We start from the raw sequence: 20912 nt of genomic DNA, 5'->3' as shown, positions 1-20912 counted from the left end.
ATCTATAACAAGAATGGGCATTCCACTCACCTTATGTATTTAAAAGCAGCAGGACTGGAAAGCAGAGGGAGACACTGCACAGATAGTTCTGACAGGATTTGATCCTGGTCCAGCAGGAGTTCATGTGTAGCTCCAGAGGCAGCAGACACAACCACTCTACTATCTGGCCTATGAATTTCTGATTTACATCAGCCTAAAAAGGTGGGTAAATTCTATTCTGCAAATAAAACAGTGGGCAAACAGTGGGTAAAGTCTCCACTACATCCCTGGTTGTGTCCATCAACCACCTGATTGTTTCACTATCCCCCCATTAAATGGTAGAAAAAGGTTGACACAAATCCACCATCAACAGCCATGTGTCCTGTCAAAGTGTCCTTGAGCAAGACACTAAACACTTACCTGTAAGTAGCTCTGAATAATAGCATCAGCTAAATGCCTAAATTGTATTTCAATTGTTCAACTTTTTTTTTTCCTAACCTTTCCTCGATTGCAATAATAATATGGTGAAATTTGGTGAAATTGCAGTAATTTTTTAAAACAGGTTATTAAACGAGAAAGCAAGTGGATGGCACCTGGGAGCCAGAATTGGTCATTGACAATTCATAAACTCACAGTTCAAAAGTTATTTTTTTAAACTCTGGGATTTCAGGGTCCAAAATAGGGTACATTTCATATAAGAATATGCTTATAGATAAGTTTCCAAAATTAATAAGTTTTCAAAATAATTTTATAGAGGTGGATGATTCATTTGAAATATATTTTGATTGGCCAAAATATATTGTGGATGTATTTATTAGTTATGGAGTTGTCACGATCAATAAACAAATAAACAAATAAATAAATAAATAAATTTTTGGCCAAACTTTGTGTATTTTGAAACCTATCTCTATAGCCTATATGAGAAATGTATTTTTTCCAGTAGCTATGGGATCAACATAAAAGATCCATGTTATCTTAATGATGGCGTGGGGCGTTTAACAAGTCGGTCGTGATGGATATAAAGGAGGCATGAAACCGCACAGTTCCTCTCTCCCGCATCTTCTTAAAAAGTGGAATGTGCGGCTGTTCCGCAAGCCAGATGTGCGGTGCGCCGGAGCTACGCCCCCGCGCAGGGACGTGAGCACGCAAAGTCTCACCGAGGGAGCTGCGTCAAGCCAGCCGGAGGAAGCAGGGGCAAAGAGGAACTTTGACGATTTCGCCTTCAAAATAAAAACGTACATTTGTAGGAGAAAAAGTAAGTAGGCTATAGGGGTGTGCAGGACAACAAAAATCCTATAAGAAACCATTACGACAAAATTTGAGGTGAAAACAACTTTTTCCCCCAGATACTCCTGCTTAAATATGTTATATATGCTATATTTTCCACTTTGGTATCTTGTTTCACCCAAAAATCGTTGGGACGTAGGGATTTATTAACAAATTAGGCTGTGAAGACCTATGTTATTTTTGTTGAATATGGCATCTTTAAATAACTTATTTACTCTGGCACTTACCTCTTCGTGTACAATGTTTGTATGCAACTGTTTTTGAATTAAAAAAAATAAAGAAATAAATAAAGGATTTCTTTTGGAAAGAGATACCGGAAGTACTGTGTTTATTCTGTTAGCTTGACACTGGCCATTGAAGGAAAACGGAGCAGAAGAGCGAAACATGGCGACTTCGAACAATCCGCGGAAATTTAGCGAGAAAATCGCTTTACATAATCAGAAGCAGGCGGAGGAGACAGCGGCGTTTGAAGAAGTGATGAAGGACCTCAGCATTACCCGGGCGGCGAGGGTGAGAAAACCGCTTTTCGTGTATTTTTTCCCACCCCTTCCCCGTTTATTTTCAGCGAGCTGTCAAATATGCATATCTAGCGCGGCGGCTGCACGCAGCCTGGGCAGAATAGGTAAACAATAACAAACGACGCTTCCTGTCAGCTGTACTGTTTTTATTTCCACGACTGACACCGAACAAAACTGCCAATAGGTAGCAACCCTGTAACGTAGAGATGTATGAGAAGGACCCTCGTCCGAAAAAGTTGCACAATTTCTGTCCCATGCAAGTGGAAAGCAAAGGGGCGTGCATGCGTATTTGACAGCGCGCGTCCAACTGCAGCTCGGATTTTTCCTCCTCTCGAGCTCTCAACGCCAGGGAGATGGGACAAACTGATGCCACCCACTAAACTCAGGTTTTATTAAAAATAATGCGTAGTATACCCGTGATGCGGTGGTGTGTCTGCGCGCCGTGGCGTGAGAAACTTGTCGGACAGGTATCCAGGCCTGCGTGCACTGCAACATGATTGACATCTACACCAAAGATGAAGGCCAGCAGATTATGTTGATTTTAAGCCACATGCAGCACAGGCCTCCAAAATAAATCCTATGGAGGCAGGGCTACTGTAGTGAATGCTGCTGAATGGATGTCACGATGGACAGACAGACTTTGATTGGCTGTATACAGGATACTGCATGGGAGCCTGTGAAAAACAAAACACGAAATATGCAGTGATTTGGGAGCCCAAGGCAAAGGCGGCCATGGGCCCCCCTAAATACCAACCTTCACACCAACCTTCACCCTGTTCAGTCCATCCTTCCTATACATTACCTGCAAGTTGGGGACGAGCTTGGAGGCAGTGGCAATATCACTAGCAGCAACACTAGCAACAGTTGAATCTTTGATTCAATAAAAGTTCATGTCAACAAATCTTATATTTCCCTCTGCCTTTTTCTGCATCACTCGGGTAGCTTTGCTTCTTTATAGCCCTCACAGCAAATGGTAAAGTGGCAAGAAAAACAGCTTAACGTTAAGAGGCAATATTGCGCTAGAAAATAAATGGCATAGCCCACTATCACTATCGCCTGACTGAGTGGGCAGTGGCCCTGACTCAAGATTGAAACTAACAAAAAGAGAGGTGTTTTTCAGTAAGTCCGTTTCTTTTAAGCTGATGAAAAATGATTTTAAATTAGTTATATTCTTGTCTTTTGCCTTGTCTAAGGCCTTATGGCAAGACCGCCCCTGAGTATGAAATGAAGCTGTCATCATCCCATGGTGTTGTAGAAATTTATTTTGTAAACTAGTAGCCAAATTGTCAGGTTTTTTTACAAGTTAGTTTGAAAACACATTTGTTTTTATGATTCTGTTGCCCATCTTTTGTCTTTCATTCTCTTAGTTCTCAGAATAATGTACATAACAGTTGAAAAGCTTCTGAAAATATTTCCAACTACATTGTAGATGTCCAGGCTGCTTCAGGTTTCCAGTGTGGCTTCACAGTGGTATGAAGCTCTTGTCTGAGCAAAGTTAGGCCTGTGGGCAATAAGCCTCAGGCGCAGAGATTCACCCAGAGATACTGCCCCCTCCCCCTCCCTCTCTCTATCTTTGCTTCTCTATTTCTCTCTCTGTCTCTCTCTCTCTCTCTCCCTGACCCTCTCTCTATCTCCGCTTCTCTATCTCTCTCTCTGTCTCTCTCTCTCTCTCTCTCTCTCTCACTTTCTTTGTCTCTCTCTGTCTATCTGTCTCTCTCTGTACCTGTCTTGCTGCGGTGGAAGGATTTATATTGCCCTCTTCCTGATCCGGATATGTTCCAATATGTAATCCTTTGTCAACAGAATGAGTGTAAATGTATTAAAAAAATGACTCTCTGAGATTGGAGGCTTGTCAAAATACACTGGTGATGCAGGCTTAGTAATTGTTGTTATTAGATTTTATGCTCTGCCAACAGTGAGCGGTGGGCTTGCGTGAGAAAATTTAATTGACCGGCTATCTCTGTCTAATGGGAAATGGAACTCGAGGCTATTTTGAAATATACACTGTCGCGAGGCTTGTGGGAGTATGACTCTACTAACTAACCACCAACTGGACCTGTGGTGCTCTTATATGGTTTGGATGGGATTGCGTGGTCATGCTGCAAGTTCAGTTCCTCTGATGCTGAACTCTTGCTGAAGTGCTTTCCCTCTCCCTAAAGTCTCGACCAGTGACTTCTCAGCTCTTTGCATGTAAGAGGTTATTAAATTCACTCTGTGCTACCATGATGACTACTGTAAATTCACCCGCCTGTATGAGGCATGGCAGGAACACATCTAGCGTTTATCTCAGCTTAATAGATGTGCTCCCCCTCATATGTTAAAATCAGTGAATGCCTTAGATTTCGGTAGCTCAAACAGATGGTTAATGAAGGAAACATCAATCAGCAGTGGTAGCACCAGCGTCGCTGTCTAGAACATCACGCGATTGCGAGTAATTATATGGGATTGGGGTGGCATTTGTTTAAAGATGTGTAAATGTCAGTTGCACATCCCATTGCATGGAGTGTTGAGTTGAGCATTTCCCTGCAGGAAGACACATTCAGCTGTCATTGTTTTTAATATTATTTACTAGAATGTCTTGTTATTGTTGATTTAGTATTTCTAGATTATGCTTGTGTGTAACAATGATTTGGCATGTTTACAACCAATGTATTATTGTCCTGTCTCTGGAGCTTGATCATTATTGTTATTGTATAAGGGGTGTATTTATTTCTATTGTAATGTTCTCATAATTTACTCTTATTCTTTCCTTTTTTTTTTTTTTTTTTTTGTTACCAGCTGCAGTTGCAGAAAACCCAATATTTGCAGTTGGGGCCAAACCGTGGGCAGTACTATGGAGGATCTTTGCCAAACGTCAATCAGATTGGAAGCAGCACTATCGATGTTCCTTTTCAGGTGAGGATTATTTATCTTGCCAAGTTGTTTGGTATGACAGCATGAAGAAGAAGATTACTGTATTGGCCAATTTACTCAAGATAAACAAAATTTGTCTCTCCTCTGTCCCTCCTATATCAATCCTTACATCAGGGTAAGAAATTAACTTTTTTTTTCAGAGAGCATATTTTCACCCCTTGATGTGATTTATAGGGGCAATTTTGTCCTTTTTAAGGGACAATTTTATTGAACTATGAAATAATACTTTTGTGTACCGTTTGTACCACTAAGATTTGTTTCATTTTAAAGAAATAATCAGCAATTTACAAAAAAATACTTTAGTCGATTGACACCATACAATAGTGATTCAACCTAGAGCCATGAAAGCTTTTACATTTGCTGTTCTAAACACCTATGAGGGGGTTCCTCTTTCCCGGGAAAAATCCTCTGCTGCACAGGATGTGATGCATTTTGTGTTTATGGAAGCAACAACAGTGGTTTGTTTGGAATAAATAGAAGAAGGTAGAAGTAATTTAAAAAGTCTGCAGTCTACATTGAGTGTCTTTATTACGATCAGATGTTGGGCCAGGGCCTTAAAAGACTGCTTATCACCAAAGGTGTCACCACATTCACTGTCCCCAACCAGTCCATCTTCCACCCCCTCCATTGTTGAGATTTTTACGATATGGGTTGTTGTATTGTTTGTTGAATGCAATGTTTGTGTGAGGATTTTCCTCTACTGCTAGCTGAGTGTTGCCAACATTTTCTACTGCTTCAGTCTGAGTACATGGTTGTTGGTTTTTTCCATTTTTCTCACCCAGAACACAGTGGATAGCCCACATGAATCGCCTACGGTGGCCAAGGGGGCACAGTAGTTACATGAGACTATTTGACTACTTGTGGAGTGCTTAGAGTAACCCTCTAATTTTCACCACAACTAATATAAATTAGTATAGGCAGAGGCTAAATTGGGCTAAGTCAAAAACAAACAAAAAAACAAAAACAAATACAACTTCAGCAATATTTGCCACACAGCATCTGTTTTATTTGTAAGTTGTCTATTACTAATTAATCTAGTGTGACTGATTTCTTTTCTTCTGTCAGACTCCATTTCAGAATTCAGGTCTGGACACGAGCAGAACGACGCGGCACCACGGCCTGGTGGACAGAGTCTACCGGGACCGGAACCGCATCACATCGCCCCACCGAAAACCCCTGTCTGTCGACAAACATGGACGCCAGATATCCTTTAAAACGCTGAAGTTAACCAGTTTTGGGTCTCTGATATATAATTTTTTTCTGTCAGTAGCTATGAAGCTACCTTGTCCAATTAAGTCATTATTCATAAATAACAGACTGCTGTTCTCTCACATCTGATCATATCACTCCGCAGTCAAGTAGTCCGGTTGATTTTGTTGATTTCTAATCAGATTAACTTGCTATACCTTGTGTCTGAAAGGCGTTACTACTGTGTTACTGCAGACAAACACTCGGCTGACCGAGGTTAGAAACATGAAGGATTTTTCAAGTAGGCTATTAGTTTTATTTTATTCGGAGAACATGAAACTTTTGATTGTTGGTTAGATGCTGAATGGCAATTTTACCGTTTCTATGGTTACAGTTCTGCTCCAGTGTAACTATTAGATGTTTCTATGGTTGCAGTCCTGCTGAAATGTTTTTGGCACAAGCTTGTAAATTACTTTAGCTTGTTACAAAATCATTTTTAAATCAATATTTTGTTTTAAATGATGAATGTATTTGGAAAGTAGCTGTGTAATAAGCAGGATAATGTACAACAAGCTGGTCATTATTGCAAGATAAGCCCTGACAGAGTAAATCAAGACCCAACAGTGAAGCTCACTGTACATTATCCCTCAACTTGTATCACATGGTGGTGTATTTGTGATACCACCAGTGTGATAACACAATGCTATTTATTATATCCTCTCATGTTAAAAGAATTGAATGAATTTATTTACTTTGCCAGTCCATTCAGTCTCCAGCTGTATTTTCTTAACCTGAGATCTCACATCGACAGCTGTCCATATGGCTCAGTGTATCTGTCACCTCCACCTGACACCAGTTGGAGGAGGTAAGACAGCCTCTGAAGATGAAACTGCATGACTGTATTATTTTAGTGTTTAGTCTTCTTCACTTCATAAAGCCTTGGCACTGCCTCACTAAGAATTATGGATTATACCACACCGCCTCGCACTTTGGTGCATTATTTCCTATTCACCCCGACGAGTCAGGTCAATAATACTTAACCGTCTTTAAAGTAAAATGATGAATAAAACGCACCCTGCACCATTTAATGTGCCGCAGAACATTGTAATTGGGGTTTCTAGTAATTGAGTGTTAAGTGCGGTCTGTGCTTTTACATATAATGTGGTAGTTTTCTGTAATTAACTGGAGATTGCGCTGTGCTTTTAATTAATTTATTTATTTATTTATTTATTTATTTATTTATTTATTTATTGTGTTGCAGGGCGAACTCGGACTCGGCGCTGCATCAGAGCACGCTAACTCTGGCCCAACAGGCCTCCTTCACCGGAGGCTCACAGGAGCTGCAGCCCAAACGAGGTACTGAAGACCTAACTTAAAACAAGCCATTATTTTCCACCATACATACAGCTATACACATTAACATAATTCATTCGTATTAAATAATGAATAGGTATGCACTACCAGTCAAAAGTTTGGACACACACATTTTTCTTTATTTTTACTATTTTCCACATTTTAGAATAATAGTAAAGACATCAACTAGGAAATAACACAAATGGAATTATGCAGTGACCAAAAAAGTGTTAAACAAATCAAAACTATCTTATATTTTAGATGATTTAAAGTAGCCGCCCTTTACCTTGATGGAAAGGCTTTGGAAAGAAATTCATACATAGGCATCAACTTCACTATTTATATTTGTGTAAAAAACAAATTTCAAGCATTTAAGCATAATTCTTTAGATCAAAATGGCTTTAAGAGAATGAAAAACATAGTACATTAATCAGTGTGTCAGGTGTGTCCAAACGTTTTAACTGGTAGTGAGCATATGATGAATTATTGAAAAAAACCTATACATATATAATAAGCTGTTACCACACATAGCATAGAGTTAATATATATAAAATAGTTATTGAACCATGCTTTAAATTAGTCAATTCTTAACAAATTTCTTCAGATGATTTTTTTATTGGAGGTTGACATTGTGTTGCTTCTTTTTATTCTGATTTCTGTTTTTTTGCTGCTCTCTCTTGATGGCTCAGCCAAGTGCCCTCCAGTAAGATAAAAGGGTTTGCACATGGCTTTGAAGAAAAATGACTTCTGAGAAGACGGGGTGCATCCAGTGTCCAATGAATTGCAGTGCTAATGGCCGCGTGAAGTGGATTATTTTAAATTCAGGAGCACTTTGATGAATTTTGTATAATTCTCTTCAGTCAGATTTTTCGTTTTTTGCCCCCCATTCCCAGTATTTTCTGAAAGGCAGCCTGAGGCTTATTTATATTTTGACTAAATGAGACAATCCTACAGTATGACTCCTACAGTATTTGAGTTTCTTACCTTCTTTCTTTCTTTCTTTTGCTCTTTCACTTTGTCTTTCTTGCTTTCTCTCTCTCCTTTCCTGGAATTTGTGTTTGTGTATTATTTGTCATTTATATATTTATCATTTGATGGTATTAAATAAGGACATGTGGCCTGTGATTATTCTAAGCCCGTACAGACTGGACATCTGTAGAGCCAGGAGACTGGCGGGAAAAAACAATCATTATCTTCTTCTTCTCCCGTCTCTCCAGTTCTCCTGCTCACTGTGCCAGGGTCAGAAGCAATTAAACAAGAGGGAGATGAAGATGGACAAAAACAGAGCTGGGACTGCAAAAAGGTGAGACTCCTGCACTCACATGCATGTTCATAGCAGCTTTATCTATGGTCCTATAATACTCCAACTGGACTGTGTCTGTTCCCTCCAGAACATTTCAAGGTCCAAGCTCTGTAAAGTCCCGGGGATAAAGTGAGTATTTTACAGCTTTGTTTCTGTTTTGAACATAGCTTTCTTGAGGACAGTATAATGATGGCTGAAGACCTTCATGTTCATGTTTTTAACTAGAAGTCATTCTGTCAATGTCCCACTGTATTCATCTCAATTTCCATCAAATAAACATAGTGTACACTGATGGAGCCTGGCTGTGCAGACCCATTACCACTAACTATCATTACAGTGACAATGTAACCCCCAAGTGAAAAAAACTCCTATGATCATGTTCTTGCTTCTTGATATCGCAATAACAGAATTGAAAATCTGGACAGTGGTACATTCTTTTGTGTTTTGGCTCTGCACTCTTGATAACCTTGGATGTCAAATGATGAAGTGAAAATGGTGTTTAAGTACACACTGCCAGCTTCAATTTAAGGGTTTTTTCATCCATTGCTGATCACCAAGCATGAATGGAAAAATATCCTCTAATGGAAGCTGTCTGCGTGTAATTAAACACCATTTTCATGTCATCATTTGACATCCAAGGGGATGACGGTGCAGAGCCAAAACATCCAAAGACGTTAGCATGTCCATATGTTTTTCGGAGATGACTATATTGGAAAACATTTTGAAGTGTTGCTGAATAATCTATGTAAGTGACCATCAATCCAGTGTGTATGTATCTATTTCTTTGCCTCAGTGTTGACATCAGGCACGGGGCCTCATTTTCAGAAGTGTATGAATTACGTCCTTGCTACAGAGTTGACTGCACCCCTGTGTTTTCTGCAGCATATTTCCGTCTCCGGACCAGCAGCTGACCGCCTCGCTGATCCCAGCAGCCCACAACACCGGCGGCTCGCTGCCTGACCTGACCAACATCCAGTTCCCTCCTCCGCTGCCCACCCCGCTGGACTCGGACGACGCAGCCGCCGCCTCGCTCAGCTCCTCCAACAGCACAGGGAACCTGGCGAACACACAAGGTAACACTGCACTGCCAGTGCTTCATTTGTTCAGATTTAACATGGGAAAATAGTTGTTTTCTTATAGTTACATGCACTAGGTCAAGCAATTATTCTCATCTCAATGTTACAGATGCTGGAGATTTATGTGTGCTCAGTGTCAGAAGTTAACTTTTAGGCTCACCTGCCAAAGGCTGGTAAACAAAAAACAATATTTTTACCGACCAAAATAATTAAAGATTTTTCACAGAATTATGTCACACTGCCTGTTTTCAATGCTATTTCTTGCTAAGTGCAACAGAATTCAAATGATAAGAGAGCAGTTTGAAGCATATCCCCTCTAGCAAAACACACACATACACATACACACACACACACACACACACACACACACACACACACACACTGTTGAAGCACGTTAGGCTGGTTAGCCATCCAGGCAGTTTGCAAAAGTTTAGATGCTGCCGCTTTGTGTCAAACAACAGCCTGATACAGAGACATCAGTTTGCTTTGATTTGATTTTCCCACGGTCAGACAGTGTACAGTGGTCAGTAGGGACGAAGTTTGAGAACAGGCAAAGACCAAAGACTGTATGCACCCGAGGCGTTCTAATGTTATTGCTTCAGAAAGGCACCAGTCAGAGCGGCAGGTGACCCTTATTGATTTATCCACCGAAGACAAATTTTACTGGCATTTGGCGCTCGGCGGGTGTTAATTTCAGACCCTGCATGCAGCTTTTAGAAAAACAGTTTTCACATGACCTGTTTGTGTGCTGGGTAGGAGTGAACACCTCTCAACCCACAGTAACCATGGCAATGCAGCCTGGGCAGGACAACATGGTTCCTCTCATCCTGAATGCAGGAGACTCCCACCAACACCAGCCCCTGCAGCTCTCCCCATCACTATCTCCGCCGCTCTCACTCTCTCAGGTATAGCCGTCCTCTCCTGGCCCGGGCCCGCCCTTCAAAATCAATCATGCAAGCCTTGATCGATAACTGCACATATGATTGAATTTATTTCTGAATATTCCCTGTAGTTTTGATACAAAGGCAGAACCGTCTTCTCTCTTTTCTAGACTTTTTGGTGTGTTAATTAGTTTTGCTGTATTCATTCCTTGTCTTTTTTTTGATTCCTCAGTTTGATGCTTCCATTTTAAATACCCAGGATGAACAGTAGTTTCTAGTCAGTCAACGATAGGTGTAAAATAATAGATTTTAAAGTTAATGAATGACTGGACGGACTGAATGAATGAATGTTACATAAGATGAAGAAGGGGGAACCAGCCAACCAAATGAAATCATTTTCCTTAAAATGGTGTAACCGACCAACCAGTCATCCAACCTTATGTCTTGTCTGTTGCTGTTTCCCCCAAGGCGGCCATCAGTGCCATGGCCCTAGAGCAGCAGCTGTCCCAGTATGCCTTCTTCAACCAGCAGCCGTCGTCCCAGACGCACCAGAGCCAGCCAGTGAGTTGCCCTCCGGCACTCTGCCTGGAAAACAAACGATTAAACAAACACTTCAACAGCTGACATGCATTGCTTTATTCTTCCATCTCTCTATTGATTTCAGCTTATTCAGTTGAGATAGCACAATATACCGTAGCTCAATAATTTTGGTAGTACAGAGTGAAAGGAAATCTACAGTATGTAATCAGAAATACAAATCCACATGGCACTGAAAATATTGACGGGATTGATTGTTGCTGTAAATGTGATTGGCTATCTTCTGCTTTACAGACTTGTGGCTTCATTGTCAACTTAGCTTGTCAGTTTTTGCGGACTGACATAAAGAAATGTTCGCCAACTGCTTTCCATCCGATGCACGTTAAGGTCTTCAAATCATTTCTGGACAAGCATCTGTTTACATCCATCCAGTTCTTTGTAATGCATACAATACTAAGACTGACAGCACTCAGATGTGGGCAGATGTGTGACTGGTCAATTGTGAATAAATGAATAAGATTAACAATGTCTAAGATAAAAGCAAGACTCACTGCTCGCTTTTATACACATAGTTACTTTATCTCCTCTAATGTTTTTCCTCCCTCCCACACTGTTTGTGTGGGCAAGTCCCACACACAATTTGGTTGATGCATTTCAAGCAGTTGTCCATACATTTATTGATGTGCCAGACATGTGAAAACCATGCAAGAATATTATATAAAGGCAATAAATAATAAATGGATAACATCGATAAAGAAATTAAATGATGAGTACAATAAAGATGCTGCCTTCTGCCCTTAAACTACTTTGTTCTACTTTTTCTGCTGGATTAAAACATTTAAATATGGTTCCTTAATTAATAGCAAAGGGACACAATCTTTTGCATTTTTTTTCTTTTCTTTTGCAAAGTGTATTAATTCTGTTGTGCATCTGTCCTCCATTTGAAATGCAGCAGATGCTGTAGCGTATACTGTCTCAAATGTAGTGAAGTAGAACAGAGAAGGCATTTCAAGTCAAGTTTATTTTATTCTTTATTTTATTTTATAACACAAAATTTGTAGCTCTCAATCAGTTGGTTGCCAGATCAATCCTTGCGTCTTCTCCCTGCTGAAAAGAAGCATGTCCTGGGGTCAGAGCAGTAGTGGCAGTATAGAAGTGATTCACAGGCGCATTGCGGAAACTAAAAAGTGGAACTTGACGGCTCCATCTGCATGATGCTTTATCAATATCGTCTGTTCTGTTTCCTCTGCAGCAAACAGGCCTGGTCCAGCTGCCGGCCTCCATGGTGCAGAACCAGAGCTCCTGCTCCACGCCGGGCAGCCAGACAGCTTCACAGACCAACATGACTATAGACATGAACACGGTGAGCACTGACCGCCGCTCTCTCAGCGCAGCGTATCACAATGTGCGGTTATTTTCTTTTCAAATGACAGCAACATGGAGAGTTTGCTGACCTCCAAGCGATTACTACTTCCCTTCTGCTGGATCTCCGTCCCCCCCCCCCCCCAAGCCTAACCAGCTCTGTTGTTGTCTCATTGTGTCTTGATACGCTCCCAGATCGGTTCAGCTCTCCAAACGTTAAACAAATTAAAGTGTGTTGACATCAATGACATCAGTGCCTAGATCTCACTGATATGGAGTGCCTTACAAAAGTATTCAGACCGCTTGACTTTGTCATCTTTTGTCGTGCTGTGAAGTTACTTCGGAATGCATTTATTCAGGATGTTTTGTCTGAGTTCTATGCAAAGCACTCTATTCTATTAAAGTGAAAACAAAATTGTAGAAATTCATGTGAAAGTATAAAATTAAAATTATTATTATTATATATTTAAGTTCAAGTACGTTCAGGTATTCAACCCCTTTACTTTGTTTGAGATAAATTGCCACACTAGCAACAATTTGCTCAATGTTTCTTTTCATCTATTATTCAGATGTCATATTTATGTTGTATTTAGCAGTTCTGAACAGTGTTTTCCTTTCATACAATTTTTTGATTTGATTTGCTTTTCTAGCTAACAAAGCTGCGACCAGCTCCCTTCACTAGATCTTAATGGGGCAATTTAGCCCAAACAAAGCAAAGGGGATTGAATACTTATGCAATTCGATTCTCTGTTATTTTAATTTTTTACTTTCACATACATTTCTACAATTTTACAATTTTGTTTTCACTTTGATAGAATAGAGTACTTTGCATAGAACTAAAAATCCTGAATAAATGCATTTTGAAATAACTTAAAAGCACAACAGAATGTGGAAAAAAAACAAGGGATCTATCTGTACATCCTTCAGATCGTGGCTCTAGCCTCTCTGCTTCTGCTGCAGTGGGAATGAGTTCGGATTATCGCAGAAATGGAAGTGGCCTACTTTTCACTTTTCCCTCACCTCAGTTACAGACTTTTCCTTGTGGGGTCAAAGGAAAACATTTGAGTGTTTGACTGCAGCTTACACCTAACATCGTCTTAATACCAAACATAACAAACTTGTGCCGTACTGCTTTTTAAATATGAATTCAGATATGTGTTTGCATCTGTTGCGACACCTCAAGGTGTAGCAATAGAGCCGTTACAACAAGATAATGAGAAGTGCTACCATAGGCCTACTGCAGCAATTATCACTGTACTAGTTTATATTTTCACCCAGAGAGCTTCAACCGTTTTATCACTTCTCTATCTCATGATACTTATATTTTGATAGCTTATCTATCAATAGATTAGTGAATGTTGAGGTTTGAACTCCTGTTGGCTTTTGAGTGATAAGAGATTATCAGTCTCGTTTGATACACCTGTAAATCTGGAGTTACTCAATAGTTTATCTACTTTATATTATCCACTATAGTAATTCCTCTGATATTTTTATGATTTTTTATGTCCTGTTTATTTCTGTTCACAATGATGGTCGTCAAATTGATTTGTGATCACCAAAGTCACTTTCTTGTTTTGGTTTTGCTGGATGAATAGACTGAATACACTAGATGGGATGGAATAGAAAACTGAGAACAGAGACTGTCTTCTCTGATCATCCAGTTTTACAATAGCCATTCACTTAGCTGGGCCTGCTTGAAATAGTCTTCCTACCACCAATAGATCTCTTACTTTTCACTGTTTTTGCCATTGCCTTCAGTATTATTAATTTATTAATGTCATATATCCCGTTCACTATTTTTCTCATTCACGGATTTAGTTCTACTCCTAGAATTAGATATTAGTATCACAGACAATGGAGGCCTAAACTTAGTTTATGTTTCTGCTGTACTTCAGTCAAGCCACTCTGTTTCTGAACACTAGTTAAACTGATACTAGGAAAAGGGAATTTGATTTCAGTTTGCTCATTATCTCATTTCCAAATCCATGCAGTCAAACCGGGATAAACTACAGACACTACAAAACACATGTGATAAAGTTGCACATTCAGTATGAATACATCTGAACGCCACACACACACACAGACACCAGCAGACGACTTTCTCCAGCGCGAATAACAGCATATCCTCTTGTATCAGGCCTCTTCCCTCCAACAGTACCGCAGTAGGGTCGGATCCTCTGCCAATCAGTCTCCAACCTCTCCCGTCTCAACCAAGGCTTCTCACCCGGAGGCTCGCCTCAAGTAAGGGCGTGTGAACCAATGAGCTGCCGGCTCGCTGTGTATAAACGTCACCGTCCTCCCCTGCATTGTAGCTCCGCTGCTCTCTTGTGTCGCCACGAGCAGATCTGGGCAAAACAGAAGTAACTCAAGTCACACTTGTTGTTAAGCTACCAAACACTTGAGCAGCCTCACAAGCCTTAGCAAGATGGAACAAATCAAGACATACCCATATTTATCCCAAAGGTTGTTTATCTATTTACTTATTTATTAGAAGTATTGCTATTTTGCCCAGGTCTGAACACCAGTATCCAAACTCTCAGTGTCATTGATGTCTTGCGATGTAACTGTGTCCCTGAACTCCCTTTTCTGCTGCTGCTTTTGTGGTGTTTGCACTGCATCCCCAAACACTGTTTCCCCCCTAGCATTAATCTCTCTATCAGACTCTGTATCGGGGGTTTTTTGATGTTCATCTGATCTTTGTGTTTTTTGTGTTTTTTTGCACCATTTGGAAAGGTTATCGTAACTCTTAACATGGTGATTTGAGGGAGTAGGAAAGGCGAGATGTATGGGGAGCCTGTTCATTATTCCCATGGTTAAATTTGAACAAACTGCACCTTGCTTGCAGGGCGGTGCTGTAAGATAAATTAAACACACCCAAGGTAAACATGGATCGGGGTTGTTAATCATGTCAGACCTCGTAAAACATTTTTGAAACCATTGTAAATAGAAGGTACTGTAAATCCTTGATTGCTTTAACAGCCCAGCCTTACAGTGTCTCGTGGAAAACAAGTACAACTTCGAAAACAATCATAATGTGTAACTGTACATTATGCATCATATTTCATTGTGAAAACATGTCAAGCCTTTACTCAGCCAGGGAATCAGAAAACACTCGCTTGCACTTGAGTTATGAGTGTGATTTTGTGTGTTTGAGAGTGTGAGGGAGAGCATGAGAGAGAGAGAGAGAGAGAGAGAGAGAGAGAGAGAGAGAGAGAGAGAGAGAGAGAGAGAGAGAGAGAGAGAGAGAGAGAGAAGAGAGAGAGAGAGAGAGAGAGAGAGAGAGAGAGAGAGAGAGAGAGAGAGAGAGAGAGAGAGAGAGAGAGAGAGAGAGAGAGAGAGAGAGAGAGAGAGAGAGAGTGTAGGCTATGTGTGTATTTGTGAACATGTTTGTCCTGCTGTTTGCTTTACCCAACTCCAGTTCTTCCCCTGCTGAAGCGGCTCACTTGCAGTCCTGAGGTTATACATGGGCTAAACCTCAACTGACAGGCGATGCTCTATTATCCCACTCTGCCCTGTGGGGACATTGGCAGCGCACACAGATAATTTGGTTTTGAACTAGGAGGAGCATGGGCTGAGAATATGATCCAATTACTTATACATTAAGAGGCCACGATGAAATAGGAGAATTTCTGTTGCTAGACATTTAAATGAGAAACTTCAAGAGAATTAGCCTGCACTGGATGACTCAGTAGTGGGAGAATAACCCACAAAGGGGATTATATTTTCAGTGATTCCTTTATTTCATGTGAATTTCATTCCATTTGGCTCATGTTAATTAAAACTCCAAGGCCAGAAGGCAGCAGAGGAAGCCTGCCTGGTAGCAGCAGCCTTTTGAAAGAAAGTCCCCTCCTGGCCTTATTTTTAGATGGCAGTTTTTGGCATTTGCGGGGCGCCCCTCTAATGCTCTTCAGTGTATACTGACATTTCAGATGATTGTACATTTAATGCAAACATCAAGGGAGCAGGAAGTCCCTATTCATGTGATTGGTCCGATCAGTCCCTCCAGGATTTCATTTTTTTGTGTGACCAAACAATTTGATTTTGTGACAGGTTTTCTCAATAATTGCGGTGCAATTCGCAGAGTTTTAGGTGTTTTTTGCAGTGAAATTATGGGGATCCAAGTCAAGGTGGTACTAAAGTAGCACTAAGAGATAACAAAAAATGGGAAACTTATAATTTAAAAAAAGAGCCATATATAATCATTTCTTTTGATAAAAAGTGTAGGCCTGCAGCTTATCACAGATACTACTGGAAATACTGCAAGTTCGCGCAAATATTGAGGAGATTTATGGAATTTGCATTCATTATTGCGATCGCAAAATCACACATTCCTGGGTGAACTCTCTGATGGTCTGTTGTGTGTCTGTCAAGTTTTAAAGATCCATTGAGAATTAATCTGAAGAAGTTGCTTTTGCTTTGACTTAATTAATAATTAATTAGCTAATGGGCTTGAAAGTTACTTGGCTGAGTCATTTATCTATTAGCCTTGCATTACATGATCGCTTACTGTTTCTTCTGTGTACCATGCTTTGCCAATTTGGAGCATTTATGTTATGTTATGCATTTATGTTTGTTTTACAGAGTCACAAACATGCACAGCGATTAATCTGTTCCCTGCGACATATAAACAAACATATTTTTTTAATTCAGGTTTGTGAAGAGACTTCACTGTGGCCTTTAGCACATCAACACTGAAAGCATTATTTTATTCAAGTGGCTCATGAATTAGCAAAGTCTTTTGAGTGAAAAATCCCCAGCTACAGGACATTGTGAGGTGATTCCAGTGTTTGCTGTAGTTGCTTTGACTGTCTTCCCCTAATCACATGTTTTCATACACCAGCACAACCATACTTTATGTTAAACGTACAAATATAGCCTAGATGAAGTATATTCATATTGGTGGTCTGCATATAATAGTCTTTTTGTGTCTTAACAAATAGAGGGGGTGTGTTTGTTGTTGCAGCATAACTCCATACTGGGCAGTGTGTTTGCCGACTTCTACGACCAGCAGCTCACATCTAGGCAGACCAGCGCTCTCTCACAACAGGTACGCACCAATCAAGCTCTTTCTGTGACAGTCAGATGTCTAGAAGTCCATATTTATTTCTGTTTATTTCTGTTTTCAGCCTGTTTTAGCTTTAGAGAGATCACAGTGGAAAAGGTTCAACAAATTATCATTTCAAGAATACTATCATGATTATTGGGAAAAAATGAAGGATATGCAATGGATAAATGAACAAATGAATAAAATGGTGAAAGTAGACAAGACCAGCTGTCTTGATCCCAGTTATGAATCACTGTATGAGCAGCGGTGTCCAAACTGTGATGCTAATCTTTTGTCTGTTGTGGTTGTCAGTTGGAGCAGTTCAACATGATTGAAACCCCCATCAGCTCTAACAGCTTGTACAGCCAGGCCTCCACCCTCAACTACTCCCAGGCAGCCATGATGGGGTTGACTAGTGGCCACTGCAGCCTGCAGGACTCCCAGCAGCTGGGCTACAGTAGTCATGGCAACATCCCCAACATCATTCTCACAGGTACTGCTCCATCGTATCAGGTGGCTTACTTCAGTCTTACAGCAAGTGGCTTGTAAGGTAGAGCTGTGACACACAGCTCCCTGTGTTCAAAACATACTCAGTATCAAAGTCCCTTGTGTAGAGATTTTCAAAACCCCAAACCAGAACACAGGGTCTTCTGCTTGTGCACAATGCACATATTTGCTTGCATGTCTTCATATTGTGTGGGCATCATTTTTAAATGAGGTGAATGTTTATATGTGCTCTACACAGTCAAAATAGACTTTATTCCTAAGGTGGCCATTTTGAACTTGTGTGGGAAACTCTACCCAGAAGAGCAAGAACAGTCCAGCTATGTCTGACTGTTGTGTACCGACGTTGTGCAAACGTTGCAATCAGACAAACATTTATCATTTCACAGAATACCCACAAATGGATCTCATGAATCGGGCGGATATAGGTTCACATTTAAGCTATAGATACCTACTAGAATCTAGCCTAGGTAGCTAGCTAGTAGTTAACTAAGTAAGTGTAAGTGTAAGCTAGCTAACTTCCACAAACCCAGAACACCTGGTCACCCCACACTTTTTTTTGGGCTATGTTCCAGCCTCTAGCTCACCCTTCGAAATATTAAGTCTTTTCCATAAATGAAATATGTTGTTGCTGCTGCAGTGCTAATACATGCATTATTGATAAACCTATATCCAACTTCATGTGATTGACAGGATTTTACAGCCCCACAGAGTTTCCCTTCAACTGTAGGCTTACCTGATAATTAACTGTGGCCGTCAGATGCTGTCATGCCTTTTTACTGATTTTCTACTCATAACCCAGAATCCCTAACTTTCTCTCTTTCTCGTCTTTCAATCATTCAAATGTTAAGTTTAGATAGTAGGATTTCTTGTCTACTGGTAACTAGGGAGCCTTCCTTCTCCCCCTTGAAAACAATAAGATAAATTCCTACTCACTGCCCTTATCTACTAGGCAACATCACTATGCTTGATCTAATTCTTTATATTACCAGAATAAATCAACTAAGTTTTGTCAAATATGTCTTCCTGATGTTAGTGAAATCCTTGTGTGAATAGTCCTTAGACTTTGACTTTAGTCAGTTCAATAATTGGGAAAATATGCCATCCTACCTCCCTCCCACATGCTTACAATAAATGTCATAGTGGGTGTTAGTCTTAAGACCTGGTCTTTTTGTAATGTGGTGTCTTGCTGCTCTTCAGTGAGTGGAGAGTCTCCTCCAAGCCTGCCCAAGGACCTGACCGGCTCCCTGGTCACAGATGTCAGCTTCGATGTCGACTCCCAGTTCCCACTGGATGAGCTGAAAATCGACCCGCTGACGCTCGACGGACTGCACATGCTCAATGACCCAGACATGGTCCTTGCCGACCCGGCCACAGAGGACGCCTTCCGCCTCGACCGGCTCTAACTGCGCCTCATGCTCGTGCGTTGGTGTGTGAACCCTGCTGCCCCGAGGGAGCGAGCGCCCGTGTCCGAGAGGATGAACCGAGTGGAGCCGATTTCTGGGGCGCGGGGGGTCGAGGCCTCGGCTGGGCGGGGCGTCCATTCCACACCGTCACCCACAAACCAACCCAGTCCAACCCCGCGGGAGAGCTTTTGAAAGAAACATCAGCTTAAGGAAATGGATTGAATTGTTTTCGAGACCGCTGCCAACCTCCCATCTCTCCTCAGAACCGGAAAGATGGTAACGGAATGATGACATATGAGTTATGATGAAACCTGTTTATGGTTCTGTCACTATCTTTGCTAATGATACATCCTGTATTTGATTATTTTACATGCATAATGTTCCCATGAGCATTGTTTTAAGGAAGCTTGATGAGAATATCAGGGGGGCTGAAGGAGCCTGGTCTCTCCCTCGCTGTCACTGACTGACTAAAACCTAAAACCTGCCTGCAGAGCAAACTGTTAAACTACAGCTCACCTGTCCTCACAGCAGAGTAGCTCCATGACTCATAGGAAACACCTCTCTGTTTTTCTTCTGTGCTTTTGTCTCAGTCACTTCCTCTCTGAATTTTCACCTCCCTCTCTGTGTCAAGCTTGTTCTGCTCAGTAATGCTTTCAGGTAGGGTGTTCATTTAGCGCTAATCCCTGTGTGGTTTGTCACAGAAGCCAAAGTCGGGCCTCATTTGATTTTCCAAAAAGTTTGATGTGTGGCGGTGAGTCATTTTGCCACTTGCATTATTTATAGAAAGTGTCAATTTGACTGAATTCTGATTTTGCCACAGCAAACAGCAGTTTTCAGTTATGCATGAAATCACAAATCACTGTGCATACTTGTTTTGCCTTACTAGATTGATGTTCAGTTTCCATGCAGAGATTTGAATACTATGTAAATTGAAACAAACATTTTAGGTGTAGAGCAGTTTTACTGTTACACAGGTTTGGCCTATATATTTCAGTTACATTTCTGTACTTGCATTTTTGAGGTGTGTTGATCTTCATCCATTACTTTTCATTGTCACTACTATATCATTTTTCATATTCATTTATGTCCGAAAAAATTAAGGTGTTCATTTTTAAGTTCTTTGTCGTGAAAAATAGATGTTTACAGGCTCGTTTAATTTTATATTTCCGATGTAGAGAATGTGATTAGATTTTGCGTAATGATATCTATGCAAAACTAAAGTAATTGATTTAGGACTGTGAGGTATAACAGACAAAATGTACCCTTACATAGAGGAAGCCAATGTGCAAGATAATTATTGACTGCACAGTGATGGTGCCATGTCATATTTCTTTTGATACTTGTGGAATGTACAGTACACTCTTTCCATGTTTCTTTAGTTTGCCGTAGAGAGATGCGTCCTTTACATTGGCAGAAACTATAAAGTAAGGCGCAAAGAGAGAAAAGGCTCAGTGGGTGAGGGAAGCTGTGGCATACGGCAGAAACCCAAACTCTCCTGTATTACTCCCATAGATGTGAGCTCAGTGATGTTAAAATATATATTTTTTTCCAGACAATTGAA

General features: G+C 40.6%; 1 protein-coding gene across 1 annotated transcript; it reads left to right on the top strand.

Annotated features, from left to right (window-relative positions):
* Positions 1 to 1650: 1650 nt before the first annotated feature.
* On the top strand, positions 1651 to 19351 carry crtc1a (CREB regulated transcription coactivator 1a). Its single transcript, XM_071517389.1, is given in 16 exon segments — positions 1651 to 1776; positions 4563 to 4679; positions 5775 to 5900; positions 6689 to 6750; positions 7147 to 7241; positions 8456 to 8541; positions 8630 to 8670; positions 9424 to 9614; positions 10374 to 10522; positions 10967 to 11059; positions 12288 to 12398; positions 14535 to 14601; positions 14604 to 14638; positions 17361 to 17444; positions 17754 to 17934; positions 19146 to 19351. Coding segments are annotated over 16 exon segments (1770 nt in total).
* Positions 19352 to 20912: the final 1561 nt, after the last annotated feature.

The sequence above is a fragment of the Centroberyx affinis genome, unplaced genomic scaffold (genome assembly GCF_046629955.1).
Source record: "Centroberyx affinis isolate AG114_WGS23_722 - 3 ecotype Tasmania unplaced genomic scaffold, CSIRO-AGI_Caff_v1 ptg000489l_1, whole genome shotgun sequence".
Lineage (NCBI taxonomy): Eukaryota > Metazoa > Chordata > Actinopteri > Beryciformes > Berycidae > Centroberyx > Centroberyx affinis.
This window is presented reverse-complemented; position numbering and strand designations above follow the sequence as displayed.